At 40.5% G+C, this 16,943-nt stretch overlaps 1 protein-coding gene across 1 annotated transcript; it reads left to right on the forward strand.

Moving 5' to 3' along the window:
* The first annotated feature begins 1,626 nt into the window (after positions 1-1,626).
* Positions 1,627-15,677, forward strand: LOC134224999 (uncharacterized). Its single transcript, XM_062704727.1, has 2 exons — positions 1,627-1,688; positions 14,722-15,677. Exons 1-2 carry the CDS (start codon positions 1,632-1,634, stop codon positions 15,088-15,090), a joined length of 426 nt encoding a protein of 141 aa, XP_062560711.1. The 5' UTR covers positions 1,627-1,631; the 3' UTR covers positions 15,091-15,677.
* Positions 15,678-16,943: the final 1,266 nt, after the last annotated feature.

Consider the following 16,943-nt stretch of genomic DNA (forward strand, 5'->3'; position numbering starts at 1 on the left):
TCCAATTTCGTTTATTTGGTAGGCTCAGGCGTGTATAACACTTTACGGAGCCATTGTTCTTTGTGATATATACAATCAATATCATTTTATTATACGGTTAGTAAGAGGGGGGTAGAAGCCAGCGTACTCGTGGTGACTCGAGGTTAGTTTACAATGTTTAAGGATGGACGGGGCTTAGGATTTGGGATCAGGAAATTTCAGCTTCTCATCCGGGCATTTGGCGTCAGAACAAATTGGATTGTTAAGAATTATTTTTATAGCAATTATACCTTTTTGCCTTTCTCGTATACTAAGTATACGTAAAGGCTATAATTTCACTCCAAAACCAAACTTTTGATAGAAGGCTCGGAGACCCATAGTGTTATATACCAATCGACTCAGCTCGACGAATTGAGGTGATGTCTGTTTGTGTGTATGTATGTATGTGTGTGTGTGTATGTGTGTATGTGTACAAATTTTGTAGACACACTTTTTGGAACTTAGCATTACCCGATTTACTCGCAACAAGTTGCATTCGACGGGGAATGCGGTCCCATTGTTTGCTATTGAAAATTGGCCTGATTAGACATTGCATTTCGGAATTATTGAAAAATCATTGTTTTTTCCCAAGGGTCCCCCCTTGGAAAAAAAATTTCAAAATCGAAAAAAAAAATTTTTTTTCAAGAATGGTGGGAATGCAAAAACATGCAAAATGATAGAAAATATGCGATCTTTTCCCCTAAAGTGCTTTTTTGATCTTTCCTATGTGATTTTTTCAGTACATTTTACGATGCACGAGAAAGGCATCATCGCCGCTAGGTGGATTAATCTGGGTTTTTTAATATTTATTATCGAGACTTTCAGCCCGAGGCATATTATAACTTCTTTTTTTAAGTGGCAACATATTTAACGAATATTTAACAATAGTACGTATATAAGTGACTTTAAAATAATTATATGGTACGTTGCATAAATCAAACTTAAATATGAAAATTCTGACCGATTGAGCATAGCTTTAAATAGTGGACAAAGAGTGGTTGGTTATATGTACATATGAGTGTCTTCCAAAGTGTCACTACTTAAACACAGGATAATAGTTTACGGACACTAATTAAGTAAGAGTTTTTTGGGGGGTACAACCTCATCCCCTTCATATCAATATTTGGTTTGTATGAAGCGCAATAAAGCGTCAGACATCATAAGCGAGAAAGATTTATCCTTCTCGGGGGTAGGATGGTCCAAAGCCTCTTGTGCTGTAGAGTAGGTGCAGTACTAATCACAGTACTGGATCTACTTAACAATACATAATGTTGAGTCTCTTTGTCTATGATGCATTTTGTTTCCTCGATGCCAGCGCATCTAATTAGCATTTATCATAGCTCTCTGAAGGTAAGCCGGGGCACGCATTGTTGTCTCTGCTAAACGCATTATCTTAGACGGGCCTCATTTTTTGCCGATTATGCAACATTATGCATAAAGGCAGGTTTATTATGATTCACCTACGGTGACACTGACTAAAAACGTAAATTGGCCTCCAAATGCACTGCTTCGCCACCGTTATCACCGGAGGCGTCCGGCTGAGATGACAGAAAGCGCAGTATGGGTGCTGTTCGTTGAAATAGTTGATAAATGTCTCTTCATCGGATATCACCATGTGGATCTCCTACGTGTTGTTATCAGTTTTTCTTACTAACTTCATTTGCCGATCGGTAAGTGCACAGCAAGTTGTCTTCGATATTGGTGCCAATGATGCGATCCTATCCAGTACGATACGATCAAAATTGATCGCACAGCAAACGTCTTTTCTTCGAGTTGGCTCTAAAGAACTTCGCGATAAGCAAGACACACATTCAGTCCGAAAACGTGCCAGCTCAGTCACAACATCAAGCCAACGGTCGCCTCTATCTGAAGTTATGCTGCGCATTCTGGACACGATTCAGCTGATGCCGAAAAAACGGTCAAGGAGAGTAGCTGTTAAACTACCCAAGTGGAAGTCACTATCGTTAGAACGGCAGACGTTGCTAAATTCTGTTGACCCGGACAAGGTCAAGTAGCAATCTTTTGCTCACTTTTCTGTGTATTGATAACAAACGGTCGTTGGTGTAGTTTATCAGGCTTTCGTTTTGTCGGTCTTACAACAACGGTTTATATAGAGGCTTTGGAGGTTTTAGTGTTGATAGTGCGCAATTTAGATGTAGTATATTCACTTAATATGGTTATAGCTAATAATTAAGCAAAATAGTTTGGGCGAGATGAAGAACCTACAAAAATGCTTTCATCACATGTACATCAAAGTGTACTATTTTCGACCTGTGGAAATCAACAACGACTTTAAAACTATTCGTAAAATTGCAAAAAATGTCAATGATTCAAAATTATGGTTGGTCGGTATCACCCCATATTACATATTATGAATAATTTGCATTGCACAAATGAAGTTATACTAAAATGCTATAATTTTACTCATGTGTAGCATGTGCACTTTCCATTAATCATTTCAAAATTAGCCTAAATGAGTGCACCTTTCCATCAAAAGTTCAAAATAGTATGATGCGGTGTGAAAAGGATATTACGATCTTCAAAGAAAATTTATATCAGTCGTCACTGGTCGAAACTACTTTCACTGCCGAACATAGGATGGGAACGAAGTGTCGATTGAAGTGAACGATTTTTATACATTCTGAATCCTCATCCAAAAATGTATAGGTATTCTGGCAAAAAATACGAAAAAAAAATTGTTTGTAGATGTACCCTATCAGTAATGCATAACAAAATTCAAACTCAATTCTACCAATGGTTGTTATTTAAAACAACGTTTGTTATAATTAGATAGGGGAACTGTTCCGATCTCCATCTCACTGTACATATATCCATCTCATCGCTAAACAAAGAAATACAGCACCAATTTCGTCGCTTCTTTTTGTCAACATGCGTGCTCACTGCTGAAAAAAATCACAAAAATAATAAACAAACCAAATTCCTTTCCATTGCTTTGTTTTTGAAGGGATGGAAACAGGAGCTATGAGATGAAGTGGCGAGCCGTTCCCCTAGTTCGATAAAAAGTGTCTTCAGCAGGGTTTGCAGAAATCGCTCGTAATAGATAACAAACAACGATAAAAGAGAGGCAAAAACTGTTCCGAATCATAACAAGCCATGATAACAAATCTATCAAACTTGTATACAACTGCGAAAAAACAGAATCGGATAGGCAGCCCCCACAGAAAAATGGTGATTCTCGCTTTGTTTTCGCTCCTTTCGTGTTGGTTTCTGTACAACTGTGTAGAACAAGTTGAAATGCATCATCAGAGCCAGTCCTCCCCGCATTTGGAGCTCTCTAAAAGAAATTTATCATGGGGTATAGCATTCCGAATCAGTTCTTTATCATGACAGCTGGCGAAAAAAGTTTCTCGTGGTATCCCACATATCGTATATGTATACAGAGATGATAAGTGAGAGACTTGCTCTTTCTCTTTAGGATTCAATCCCTGGACTTCAGTCAGTTTTATTTCATATCAAAATTAAAACAACGTTTGTTATGTATATTTTCACAAAATTGCCTACATTTTTGCCTTTCTCGTATACTAAGTATACGTAAAGGCTATATGATCGCTCCAAAAACAAACTTTTTATAGAAGGCCCGGAGACCCATAGTGTTATATACCGATCGACTCAGCTCGACGAATTCAGGTGATGTCTGTGTGTATGTGTGTGTGTGTGTGTATGTGTGTGTGTCTGTGCGCACCAACCCAAAAAAATGTCACTCATTTTTTAGGTACTTATCCTTAACCGATTTACTCGCAAAAAGTTGCATTCGACGCAGGATACTCTACCATTGTTTCCTATTGAAAATTGGTCAGATCGGACTATGGGATCGGAAGTTATGGCCAAAATACCACTCTTTTATAGAAAAATTGATTAAAAAATGTCACTCATTTTTCAGGCATTTATCCTTAACCGATTTACTCGCAACAAGTTGTATTCGACGCAGAATGATGTCCCATTGTTTCCTATTGAAAATTGGCCAGATCGGACTATGGGATCGGAAGTTAAGGCCAAAATACTTTTTTTTACGAAATAATCGCGTGAAAAAGTGTCACTCATTTTTCAGGCACTTATCCTTGACTGATTTACTCGCAGCAAGTTGCATTCGACCCAGAATACTCTCCCATTGTTCCCTATTGAAAATTGGCCAGATCGGACTATGGGCTCAAGAGTAATGGCCAAAATACTATTTTTATAATGCACGAGAAAGGCACCATCACCGCTAGGTGGATTAATAAGGGTTTTTTGTATATATTAGAAAAAAAAATCGAAGATAATCATCTTCTGTAGAACTTGAACCCATGCTTGATATTAATAGCTGGAACAAAGTTAATTGCCTACATTATGGATGGAAACTCGTCTTTGTAGCGGAAACAAGCGAAACAATCTGGGTGAGCTGCGCACTGAGATGTTGTTGATGGTTGGTCGGGCGTCGAAACTTGAAAAGTGTGCTCGAAGAAGATGTCTCGCTCAACTTTTCAAAAGGACCTAAGTAACAATTTTTTCATGAATTAATTTAAATAGCGCAATCAACAGAAAAACAGAAAAACATGAAAGCTTTTGATTGCAGTACTCAAATTAATTCATAAAAAAAATGTTACTTAGGTCCTTTTGAAACGTTAAGCGAGAGGTGCTCGAACCAACGTGTGAGCTGATCAGTTGGATCGGTGAGTATTTGACCTGTGGCGTCTTTCACCGGTATCCTCGGATTCATCCTTGCTCTACTCAGGTGTCGTGAGATATCCTAGAGGAAGCGAATATCGCCAGTTTTTGCAGCTTTCTCCTCTTCGTCGGCAAGGAGTCCACCCACGCTCGCTTGTCCCGTCTGCAGCAGCGTTTAACTTCCTTCTCAAGAGCCGAATAACGTTGACGGTACTCGTACTTGGCTTTTCTGGTTCTTGCCCGCTCTATAGCGGCCTTTGCTACGCTCCTCGCTTTTCCGCAAGGTTGCACCCGGAATCCACTTCTTCCGCTGAGCCGCCAAGGGTGCGACACATTACCCGCGTCAACTCTGAATCATCATTGCAGAAGATTGAAGCAGCCATTCAAAGCATGGAATCCAACAAAGCTCCCGGGGTCGATCGCATTTCAGCAGAGATGCTCAAAGCTAACCCCGTGCTATCTGCGCAAATGTTGCAACAGCTATTCTACAATATCTGGGAGACCGCAACTTTTCCGGCGGACTGGATGCAGAGCGTCTTAGTGTAGCCTCAACAAGAAAATGACAGTAGTCGACAGGAATCTGTCCTGAGCCCAGGTCAAGGATAAAGCGAGCAGCCGCCCATGATGGAGATCTTTTTCGTTGGCCCTATGTACTCCTAGGGGTGCTCAGAATACATGAGTGAGTGAGTTTATTAGAGAGACTTGCAGCCCTAGGCTGGCTCGTCTCTATCATCTTCTTGATGATTTTGTTGACATGCCGATTTACGTTTTTCTTACAAACTGTCAATTTTGCTTATCAAATATTATGTAGGGAAACTTATGTTTATTCGAAATTCGAGAAGCTTTGGCGCCATTCTGTTGGATTCAAACTGTTTAATCTCTTTTAAAAGGTTACAGTTGAATGACAGTGTATTATAACATACGATGAAGCAAACTCCATCAAAATTGACAAATCTGCCTGTTTTAAGTCGCCATGTAAAAGTGCCCTCTAAATAAACTGAACAGTCCTTATGCAGTTTCTCAAACAAATGATTCATATGTTTGTTAGAGGTTCTATTGATAGAGTGGGAATTTTGTCTTGCCTTAAACTTTTTCTTTTTGACCTGAGGGTCGTAATATTTCAAGCTCTGTACTCTGGGTGGGGAAGACGGCAATACTTTCAGAGCGGACCACAAGAAAGAACAAGATTTAAATAGGGAATATTCTCGAACATGGTACATATATACATTTACTGATCGGCATTGTTAAAATCATTCAAGTAAGAGGAATGCGAATAAAGGAAGCACCATTAACATATCGCATTTCTCATTTGATGGTCGGCACTGATGGTCCGGGAAGTCCTCCCGAAGTTCCCCCGGGAATTCCTTCGAAAGTTTCTCCGGGAATTCCTGCGAAAGTTCCTCCAGAAGTTCTCTCGGAAATTTTTCCGGAAGAAGTTCGTGGAGGACCTGGAGGAACTTCCGGAGGAATACTTAGAGGAACTTCCGGAGAAGTTCCCGGAGGAACTTTCGTAGGGATTCCCGAATGAACTTTCGAAGGAATTATAATTTTTTCATATTTTTTGTATTTGAAGCATATGAAAACATGAGACTCACTCTCATTATGACATCCGCTCCTATTACAACTTGACATTTTTAAAAATATATTCTAATTATAATTATAATTGCCTAAAATTTAAAGATTCCAGTTATTTTTTTATAGATTTTGTTTATTTTGAATTTGAGTTACCGTTTGGAATTCTCAAGAAAGTTTGGAAATCTGGACAAATTCCTACCTATCCTATGATGATATACACTCCGTCTTGACCGAAGTAAAACCGAATGTAATCTCATATTCCAGGTCGCTAGATCATGGGCCACCAATCGCATTTCCTTGCACACCGGCCGCACGCACATTTACCTCGATTACACACTGCCAGCGGAGTCGACGTCCTCTTCCAGGTTCTATGCTTAACACCAGGTTTACTGGTCTCTCTTCCAGCACTCTTGCATGTCCAACCCACTGTAATCTGTAACACACTATGTACTTAGTTTATTACCTTTGAAAAAACTTGTTTTGTTACTTTTTTGCAACTGAAAGCAATGTAAATGGTGAAATAATTCCAAATCTAATTCATCGAGTTCTTGCGCTCGAGCAAAACTGATGTGCGATTTTGAAGGAAAGCATCGCGCTTCAGTTTTCATGCGAAATCACCTACAGTAAAACCTCCATGAGTCGATATTGAAGGGACCATCGACTCAGGGAAATATCGAGATGTGATACAATCCTAGGGATGCTGTTTGAAGGGACCATCGTAGTAACCCAGAAAAAAAATTTTAATATGGAATAATTTGCTTCCATGAGTCGATATCGAGTCATAGAACATCGACTCATGGAGGTTTAAGTGTACCTAGTTTCATTCATTTTTAGAAAAATCTTACGATAAGCCAATTGGATGATTCGGTAACGCAAAATTTTGCGCTTGATTAAAAACGTACTAAGATTTTCTATTTTTTTCAACGCTGAACGCTACCTATAGGGCACTGCACGGAATCATCTCTTTCTTTTTCGTTCTTTATAAATTTTGACGTTTACTGGCCTTGTTGTTTTCTAATTTGTTTGCAGCGAGAAAGAGACAAAGCAGTCCGTGCATTGCCCTATAGGGCGACCACGATGATACCTTTATGCTCAGGGAAGTCGAGACAATTTCCAAACCTAGACCGGCACCGTGAATCGAGCCCAGCCACCCTCAGCATGGTCTTGCTTCTTAGCCGCGCATCTTACTGCACGACATAAGGGGTCACTCTATGTATTTTTTTGGTTTCAAATTCAAATAAATGGTATTGCAGCGAGAATGCTGAATTTAATTCTTCCGTTCCGCGTGTAGAAAACAAGGAGGCGAGATCATGATTGCCTCCTATTTAGATTTCTTTTTACACAAGTAATGCCTAAATGACCTACAACAGAATTTTTTAATCAGTAGTAAAGGCAGCAGGGACTATGTCCAAGAGCTTGACGACCATCTGCGAGTTGTGGTGCCTGCTTGGTGGGGCTTGACAGTGGGCTCTGTTAAACTTCTATAAAAAGCTGCATATATCCGAAAGTAGGCTCCGCCAAAGCGACCGTGTGCCGCTCAAAGTGCACAAGCCAAAGTCCTGGTGTTAGGTGGAACGCTAAGCAGACCTGACACGAAGGCCCTCCGATGAGACAGGAGGTTTGCTCAGGCCCCAAAAGCCGCCTTGAAAAACAACCATTACGAACGACATAGAAGATATGCGACGAATAAAAGAATACGATTGGAAGCTTGGAACATGGAGCTGCAAGTTGCTAGGCTTCGCAGGTTGCGACAGAATAACATACGGTGAATTACATCCCCGCATCCCCTGGACAGGATAGAAAGTGTGGAAAAGCGGGCATCTAGCAGCTACCTTTTACCAAAACTGTGACACCACCAAAGAGCTGGGAACCGGCTTCATAGTTTTGGGCAAGATGCGCCAACGCGTGATTGGGTGGCAGTCAATCAACGCAAGGATGTGCAAACGTTTTCTTCAACTATAGCATCATTAAGGTGAAGAGTACCAAAACAAAGCTTTGAAAGTATTGGTACAATAAAAACTGTCATATACTGTAGTAGTATTGGTGTCGTATTTATAAAAAACAAAGAATAGTAGTAGGGTGGTTCAAAAAACGACCCAGCTCCACCACGCTCACTCGATTCCGTCCCATGCTCCGAGTGTCCTCCAAAAACCGATTTGAACAAAAACTGGTTGAACACTAGCCGGTTCAAGTTTGTATGAAAACTAGTATGAGAAACTAAACTTTTCATTACACTGGCTACAGCGCCTTCCCTCCAAACGCTGGCGAAAAGAGAATCCACATAGCTTAAAGCAACATTCCGGAGACTTCACTGAACGAAAACCGAACCACAGGAAAGATCCATTGATTATGTAACGCAAAAAATAAGCCTAATTATCATGCTAAAGATTCGCAACTTCGATTAAAATCGGCTCCCAACCATTGAAATCACCATTCACTGTCCACTGTCTATGGAATTAAAGCTCTTGAATATTTCATCCAGTCATATGGTCTCCCCCTCGCCAGCGCCCAATGACGGAGTGCCACAATCAAAATAATGTAAAATTCAACCTCGCCATATCAACTGTCATACAAACCTGAAACGACCTGTGCACGGTAAGCCTCTATTCAAACCAACCCAAACCATCGGATGACACCCAAATTATGAATCATAATCGACTGAGCGCGGCGGAGCAAAATCATTTTTTGAACCACCCTATGCATTAGTTTGCTGCTGCCGCTGCCGGTGCTACATTCGCTCCGCGGTCAGTTTTTAATCGTTTTTTCGGGCAAAAATAGCAGTTTATATTAGGTTTTCGGTTCAAACTAGTGACTTATATCAAAAAGTGATGTTTAATTTGCATTCTATCAACATTTCGGGCTGCTCATGTGCGGAGAAGTGAGTAAAAACTTGATTTTTCTATGCCCTTTGAGAAGAAGTGAAGTGCAGTGATAAGCCCACCGAATCGCGAACGACTATTAAATTGGCACGAAACTGCTGATTTACGATAAAATTCGAGCCGAAATTCAAAGGACTCTTTGAAGAAACATGTTAATTATCACGGGAAGTGAATAAATATGCTGTGGACAGGTTAGTAATTTGAATATTATACTTTTGTTCGATGCTGTTCGATGCATTCGAATGTTGGTGGGAGAGGAGTGCGGGAGGTGCGGGGTTGACCCGTGGAAGGTCCGGTGCCATATTGACTGCCATCGTGGAACTCCTCCAACTATGTCCTTAACATGCACTGCCCACACGAAGGGATACACGACGAAGAGAAAAACAGCTTTCTATGCACAGCTGGAGCAGACATACGATGGATGCACTCTGCGGGACGTCAAAATCATCATCGGCGACATGAACGCTCAGGTAGGAGAAGAGGAAATGTATAGACCGGTCATCGGGCCAGATAGTCTGCATACCGTATCGAACGAAAACGGTCAACGATGCATCAACTTTGAAGCTTCCCGCGGAATGGTAATCCGAAGCACTTTCTTCCCCGCAAGAATATCCACAAGACCACATGGAAATCACCTAATCTAGAAACGGAAATCCAAATCGACCACGATCGACGGTAAATTCTTCTGCGAAATCTCGAACGTACGCACTTATCGCAGTGCGATTATGAATCCGATCAATGTTGCAGTATGTATGCGCTCAAAACTTTCCACGGTGTATAACACACGTCGGAGTCGTCCGCCGCGGCTAAACATTGCATTGGGTGGCTACAAAACGGTAGACTAGCAAAAGACTACGCGCAGCAGCTGGAAGAGGCACTCCCAATGGAAGAGTAGCTAGGCGTAGCGTCTCTTGAAGCTGGCTTGAGAGATATTCAATCCGCCATTGGAAGCACCGCAACCGCTGCGCTAGGCACGGTGGCCCCGGATCAGAAACACCACTGGTATGACGGTGAATGTGAGCAGTTAGTTAAGGACAAGAATGCAGCATGGGCGGGATTGCTGCAACAGCGCACGAGGGCGAACGTAGCACGATACAAACGGGCGCGGAACAGACAAAACTCTATTTTTCGGAGGAATAAGGGCCAGCAGGAAGATCGAGCCCGTAAAGATACGGAGCAACTGTACCTCGCTAATAACGCATGAAAGTTCTATGAGAAGTTAAACCGTTTACGTAAGGGCCACGTGCCACAACGGTGGCGATATGGTAATGAACCCGGGAGCACGCGCGCATGACGTACGACTTACGGCTCCGAATCTCCAGGAAATTTAAGAGGAGATTGGTAGGCTGAAAAACAACAAAGCTCTTGGAATGGACCAACCACTAGGCGAGTTGTTTAAATACGATGGTGAAGCACAGGCTACAGCGCTGCATTGGGTAATTACCAAGGATTAGGAGGATCAGGTTCTGCCGCAGGAGTTGATGGAAGGCGTCATATGTCCCATCTACAAAAAGGGCGATAAGCGATAAAGTACGCAGCCTACAAGATACTTTCCCAAATTTTATACCGCCGAGTAACACCAATTTCAAGAGATTTCGTGGGGCAGTACCAGGCGGGATTTATGGGTGAACGCTCTACCACAGACAGACCAGGTGTTCGCCGTACGTCAGGTATTGCAGAAATGGAATACAACCTGCCCACACATTATCTATTTATCAACTTCAAAGTCGCATATGATACAATCGATCGGGACCAGCTATGGCAGCTAATGCACGAAAACGGGTTTCCGCATAAACTGGAAGATATACGTAGTTCGAGTTTCAGGGGCATTCTCGAGTCCCTTCGTGTCTGCTATTCAACATCACTTTGGAGGGAGCAATACGAAGGGCAGGGATTGATACGAGTGGTACGAATTTCACGTCCAGTTATTTGGTTTCGCTGACGACATAGATATTATGGCACGTAACTTTGAGAGGATGGAGGAAGCTTACATCAGACTGAAAAGCGAACAATTAATTGCATATTATTTGGCAACTCGGCCGTACGAAAAGCGAAGCTAAACGGATTGGGCAAGTCATCAACACATCGAAGACAAAGTACATGATAGGAAAAGGCTCAAGAGAGGACAACGTAAGCCACCCACCACGAGTTTGTATTGGTGGTGACGAAATCGAGGTGGTTGAAGAAATCGTGTACTTGGGCTCACTGGTGACCTCCGATAACGATACCAACAGAGAAATTCGGAGACGCATCATGGCAGGAAATCGTACGTACTTTGGACTTCGCAAAACGCTCCGATCGAATAGAGTTCGACGCCGTTCCAAACTGACTATCTACAAAACGTTTATTAGACCAGTAGTCCTCTACGGACACGAGACCTGGACGATGCTCGTGGGAGACCAACAAGCACTCGGAGTTTTCGAAAGGAAAGTGCTGCGTACCATCTATGGTGGGGTGCAAATGGCGGACGGTACGTGGAGGAGGCGAATGAACCACGAGTTGCATCAGCTGTTGGGAGAACCATCCATCCTTCACACCGGGCCGGGCACGTAGCCAGAATGTCGGACAGTAATCCGGTGAAAATGGTTCCCGACAACGATCCGACTGGAACGAGAAGATGCGGTGCACAGCGAGCAAAGTGGATCGATCAAGTGGAGGACGATTTGCGGACCCTCCGCAGACTACGTGGTTGGCGTCGTGCAGCCATGGACCGTGCTGAATGGAGAAGACTTCTGTGCACTGCACAGGCTACTCCGGCCATAGTCTGGTAATAAATAAATAAATATAAAAGTTGTTTACCGAGCCAGATATAAAAGGGGGTTATGGAGTACTTTTGCTTACGTGCCGCGGGCCACAAAAAATTGAGCAAAGGGCTGCATACGTAGCATTGTAGGAAATCAGGTGGTCGAAAATCAAAAATCAACTTTTACCAATTCGTAATTCGAGTTGACTACTAAAAGCCACTGCTTTGGAGCATTAAACCGCTATAGGCATCAGATGCAGACATATTTTAGTTTTTGAAAAACCAATGCATTATTCAACTGCCAATATTTTCAGCTGCAGTCAAAATTTTCCAACTCTTTTCCAAGTTTTGAAAGCTTGTTTCATGGACTTTCGAAGAGCGGGTATTATGTGGAAAAATAGGTAGTAAACATGGTATTGGAAACGACTGGAAATAGTTTTTATGTAGAAATTTTGACTATCTCAGTCTTGAAAACCATTAAACGATTAGCAGAGTAAAGCGCTAATCGTTTAATTGTTTTAAGGACTGAGATAGCCAAAATTTCTACATATAGGTAGTAAACTATTCTAATAAGCTCCGACAAAAAAACATTTTTTCTGCAAAATGTTCCACACAAAAAAAATTTCTCAAAGTTTCGCCTAGGGACTACCCCTACGCCTTTCTTTGGACTTCTCAGAAGGCATTCGAACAAAATCCAGCTGCTTATAGATGCAAGTCTGCCATTCCGATCAAGTTTTCGAAAAAAAAGTAATAAATTTTGAAACATTGAATATACACCTGTGCTCAGAATAATAGCAGCGGAAGCCGTTTTTCATACAAAATGGTCAACTCTGATAAGCTGTAACTTTGTACCTCGATGACCGATTGAGCTGAAATTTTGGAAGTGAACTACAAATATGTTGAAATTTACACATACTTAGTAGCAATTTTTTCGAATGCCGCGTTCAAAAATTACGTACTAGGCCAAATTGTTCAAAAAATAGCAGTCTTTATTTTTGAAATATTGGCCAATTCAAATTCAAATGTCAAATTCCACAATTAGTATTTTTTAAATTATAAACTTTGGGTCTCGCAGCACCTGAATTCAAATTGATAACATTCCAATCAACATTTTTCCTGATATTTCCAAAACAAAACCTGCTATTATTTTGAGCAATTTGACCTAGTGCGTAATTTTTGAACGCTGCATTCGAAAAAATTGCTACTAAGTATGTGTAAATTTCAACATATTTGTAGTTCACTGCCAAAATTTCAGCTCAATCGTTCATCGGGGTACAAAGTTACAGCTTGACAAAGTTTACCATTTTGTATGAAAAACGGCTTCCGCTGCTATTATTCTGAACACAGGTGTAGGTATTCTCATAATACGCACGGGAGACTGCGATGGGCTGGACACTAGTTTAATACGTTTGCTAAAATAGCATCAAGAGCAGTTGAAATAGAGAGAATAGATACCTTGAAGATGCCTTAGGCTTCGTGGTACGCCGTGTAAACGATGGCTTATGCAGCTGAATGATACTCCATTTTAGGCGTAGGCTCACTAAGAGCAGGGAGCTTTATCTATCAAGTATCAATTAAGTTCTTCAATTATTTTCTTCTTCGGTCAAAGCCTCTCGATTTGTTGTAGCTTTATTTTATCATTTGAGGGAAGGATTCAAAACTTGATTAGAAAAACAAATAAAATATTGAGCTTTCCCAAGAAATTATTTATGAAAACTGTCTTACCGAGCCTTACGATTTTAACAATTTATCCATTTATTTTTTATTTACCACCCCCTTCGTTATCCAAAGATCAACATGACAAAAGAAGGAATTCAAATATAAAAAAAACAATGGACTTCAGAGAGTAACGAAAATACCCTAGGCTTCATTTTTGAATTTATTTAATACAATTTAGAATTTTTATGTTAATTTAAAAATATGAACATACAAGCAACGAAAATGTCCGTTCCTATAAAGAAATCTAATGACAAATATTGGTATGCACCTCGGTGAAATAAATAAACAGAAATGGTAGGACGCATCCAGATAAAAAAGTTACTTTGATCCATATAATAAGGAATGGCTTGATACAGAATTCTGGTTAGAAGATGTTTTTCATGCTGAACCAGAGCCAGTATCTTCAACATTTCATTGAACGCAATATTTTTTTGCGAATTTAAGTAACAGTAATAAGCGTAGAAAAATCAATGATGAGCTAATGGATCCAATAGAGGATAACCATAGAAAATAAACTCATCGGATCCTTTGATAAGCTCACTCAACTTAGGTAGCCTAATTTATAATAAATCTAATCTGGAATATCTAGATGATGTTCAAACATTTTTAGTGGCTAAAATTCCTGTAATACAGATTCGAGAATAGAGAAAATGCTCCTGCAGATATGTTAATCGATCTCGACAAATAAATGTCGCCCTATAGTGCGTAAGGCAACCTTGTGTTACCATTTCATTATTCTAGTTTTCAAAACCCATAGGTTAAGGTGGTTATACAACAAAGCCACAAATCGGCCATCTTGGAAACCACGTGCTTTTTCTAGTGATTTTTCAAGAGCACGAATTGAGAGAACAACAACGCCCATGGGGATCACAACATCTGTAGATCGTTTGATCACTCATGCTAAGCAATCGACTTTAATTTCAGCATTGTACAAAAAAAATTACGCTGGTTTAGAACTTTTGATAATAGGAGTAGAAAACCGTGTGGTGAATTTGAAATTCACCACATGGCTTGATTGTATAATCACCTTAATAGAAAAATAGATTTTCACCTGTTCCAAACATCTACCGAATCGTAGAAGTTCATACAAGCCTATACTAATCCCAAATTGACCACTTACAGGCTCCAGCATTTTTCAACGATCGTCTACAGCCGTTGATGGGATCATCACTGGAACGGACACTAGACCGTGACAGCGACGAAGTCGGTAGCATTGAGGAACACCTTGGCTCACAATTCGACGAATCAGTAGAACAAAACTCTAATGAATCGTCTTTGTTCAACCATCGGGAGAACGAAGACACCGACGAGAAGCTCTACGATTTGCTGTTGAAAATACTCAAAGTTCTAGACGATCAAGCGTATCGAGACGCTGAGCGAAATCGCAGACTGGAACACCTGCGCAACCCAAGTGCAGTTTCGCTCGAGCACGGCGATAGTTCACTGGGGGCAATCAACGACAGTTGGATGAACGCTAATGTGGAGCAGTAGTGTGGCTGCAGTTAGCTGCGTAGAAGCATTATGTTCCAATCTATTCAAGTTCAATGGAATGAAAATGCTGATACTGATGACCAAACAGCAATTGTGTATTTATTTGTACGTCGGTGATATGTACACAACAGTGGCACACCACTTGACTACAGTAGCAGCGGCATTGACATTCAATTAACTTTTTTCGCTGTAGGTCTAGATGGTTTTGCCACCAATTTCCATTGATTTTTGCAGAAGAATAGCGTAGAGGAAATTAGTATAGCATTTAGTTACTTGTTGATATATGATACGGTTGTTGAATAATGTGTTCATGTTACATGAGAGTTAAAGGTTGCTGGTGTATGTCTGGAATAGATTATGATGAATCACGTGGATTAGCAAGTTGAGAAAGATATCTGCTTAGAATAATACTATGGACTTGTAGGATTCAAAATTCTGTGAAGCTAAAGTAATTAATTTCAAGGTAATTGTACTATGATATCCCAGGTCATCTATTAGGTCTGCAGGTCATCTATTAGCATTAAATGTTTCAAGTAGAGTAATATTCATAGTATAATACAACAAAATAAATAAATTGAGTTCCAAATTTAATTCCAACGTTAAAATTTGAAACGATTTTAAAACAAGAAAACTATTTCGAGCTTCTTAGATGGGTATGGGGTCTCCAGTAGTCTTGTGAGCAAAGGCGTAGGATTGCCAATCCGTAGATGGCGAGATCGATTCTCGGTCCGGTCTAGGATATTTTTGGGTTGGAAACTTTCTCGACACCCTGGGCATAGTGTATCCATTGTACTTGCCACACAAGATACATACTCATGCAATGGCGGGCATAGAAAAAAGCTTTCAATGAATCGCCTGCGTTGAGCGTACCTACTTACAGCGGCATACTAGGAGTTAACTTTCTGAAATCAGTATGACGAAAGGCATCTAAGGTTTGATTTCTCAAAATTAAGCATCTTAATCGAAAAAATATTTGGTAGGCGTAGTAGCGGACACCATCCTTCATAACCGGTACCAAATAGTTTTTCAATAAAAGTTCCTAATTTTGAGAACACCCGCGTTAGATGTCTTTCGCCATACAAATTTCTGGCGGTTAACTCAGGTTGGCTATTTGCGCATATATGATAGCGCCTAGTTGTGGAAGCGGCGGGTAGAAAATCAGTCATTGCCAATAATTCATTAATAACTGAGGAAATGCTATTAGAATACTAATTTGGAAAGCAGGCCAAGTTCCAGTTGGAATGTAGAGCCATTGAAGCAGAAGAAGATGGGTATGGATTAAGGTGGTCTCAGTCTTCGGAAATCTTGTCAACAGATTAAGTATCCATGTGTAGTCGCGATTCACGGGATTTCATATCGGAAAACATAAAGTGCGTTCAGCTTAAATACATAGAGACTTGAAACCGGCGAAACATTTTCTGATTCAGCTTTAATGATTAGTAAGAACAGCCAATGATATAAAGAAGGCCAAATTATGCCTAAAGATCATAATGCTAAACACATTTATGCCCAACGTTCAGTCTGATCTAAATGAAACGATTTTATATTTATTAGGATTACGTCCAAAGTTTCGACACGAGATTAGTGTCTTCTTTAAAAAGGAGTAACATACTTATGCCTTATGTCATGTATGTATGTACCCATTGGGCTTCGGTACCTTTCTTTAATTTTTTTAAATCTTGTTTCAACAGTTTTTTTGGAGTAGAGAAAAATAATATTTTTTTATGTCTTTATTAGGGAGACTTTCAGCCCGAGGCGGTTTCGTCTCCGAAAATATTATTTCTATTGTTAGGGTTTCTACATCTCGATATCTCTCTATCTGGATGTGTTCTGATCATATTTTATTCAATATT

This window comes from Armigeres subalbatus, chromosome 3, assembly GCF_024139115.2.
Source record: "Armigeres subalbatus isolate Guangzhou_Male chromosome 3, GZ_Asu_2, whole genome shotgun sequence".
Taxonomy (NCBI): Eukaryota; Metazoa; Arthropoda; class Insecta; order Diptera; family Culicidae; genus Armigeres; species Armigeres subalbatus.

What these genes read in the sequence shown, in the direction of transcription:
- LOC134224999 (XM_062704727.1), top strand. Translation starts at nt 1,632, where the DNA reads ATGTGGATCTCCTACGTGTTGTTATCAGTTTTTCTTACTAACTTCATT. An exon ending in CTAACTTCATTTGCCGATCG is followed by an intron (nt 1,689 to 14,721) that starts GTAAGTGCACAG and finishes GACCACTTACAG; the next exon opens with GCTCCAGCATTTTTCAACGA.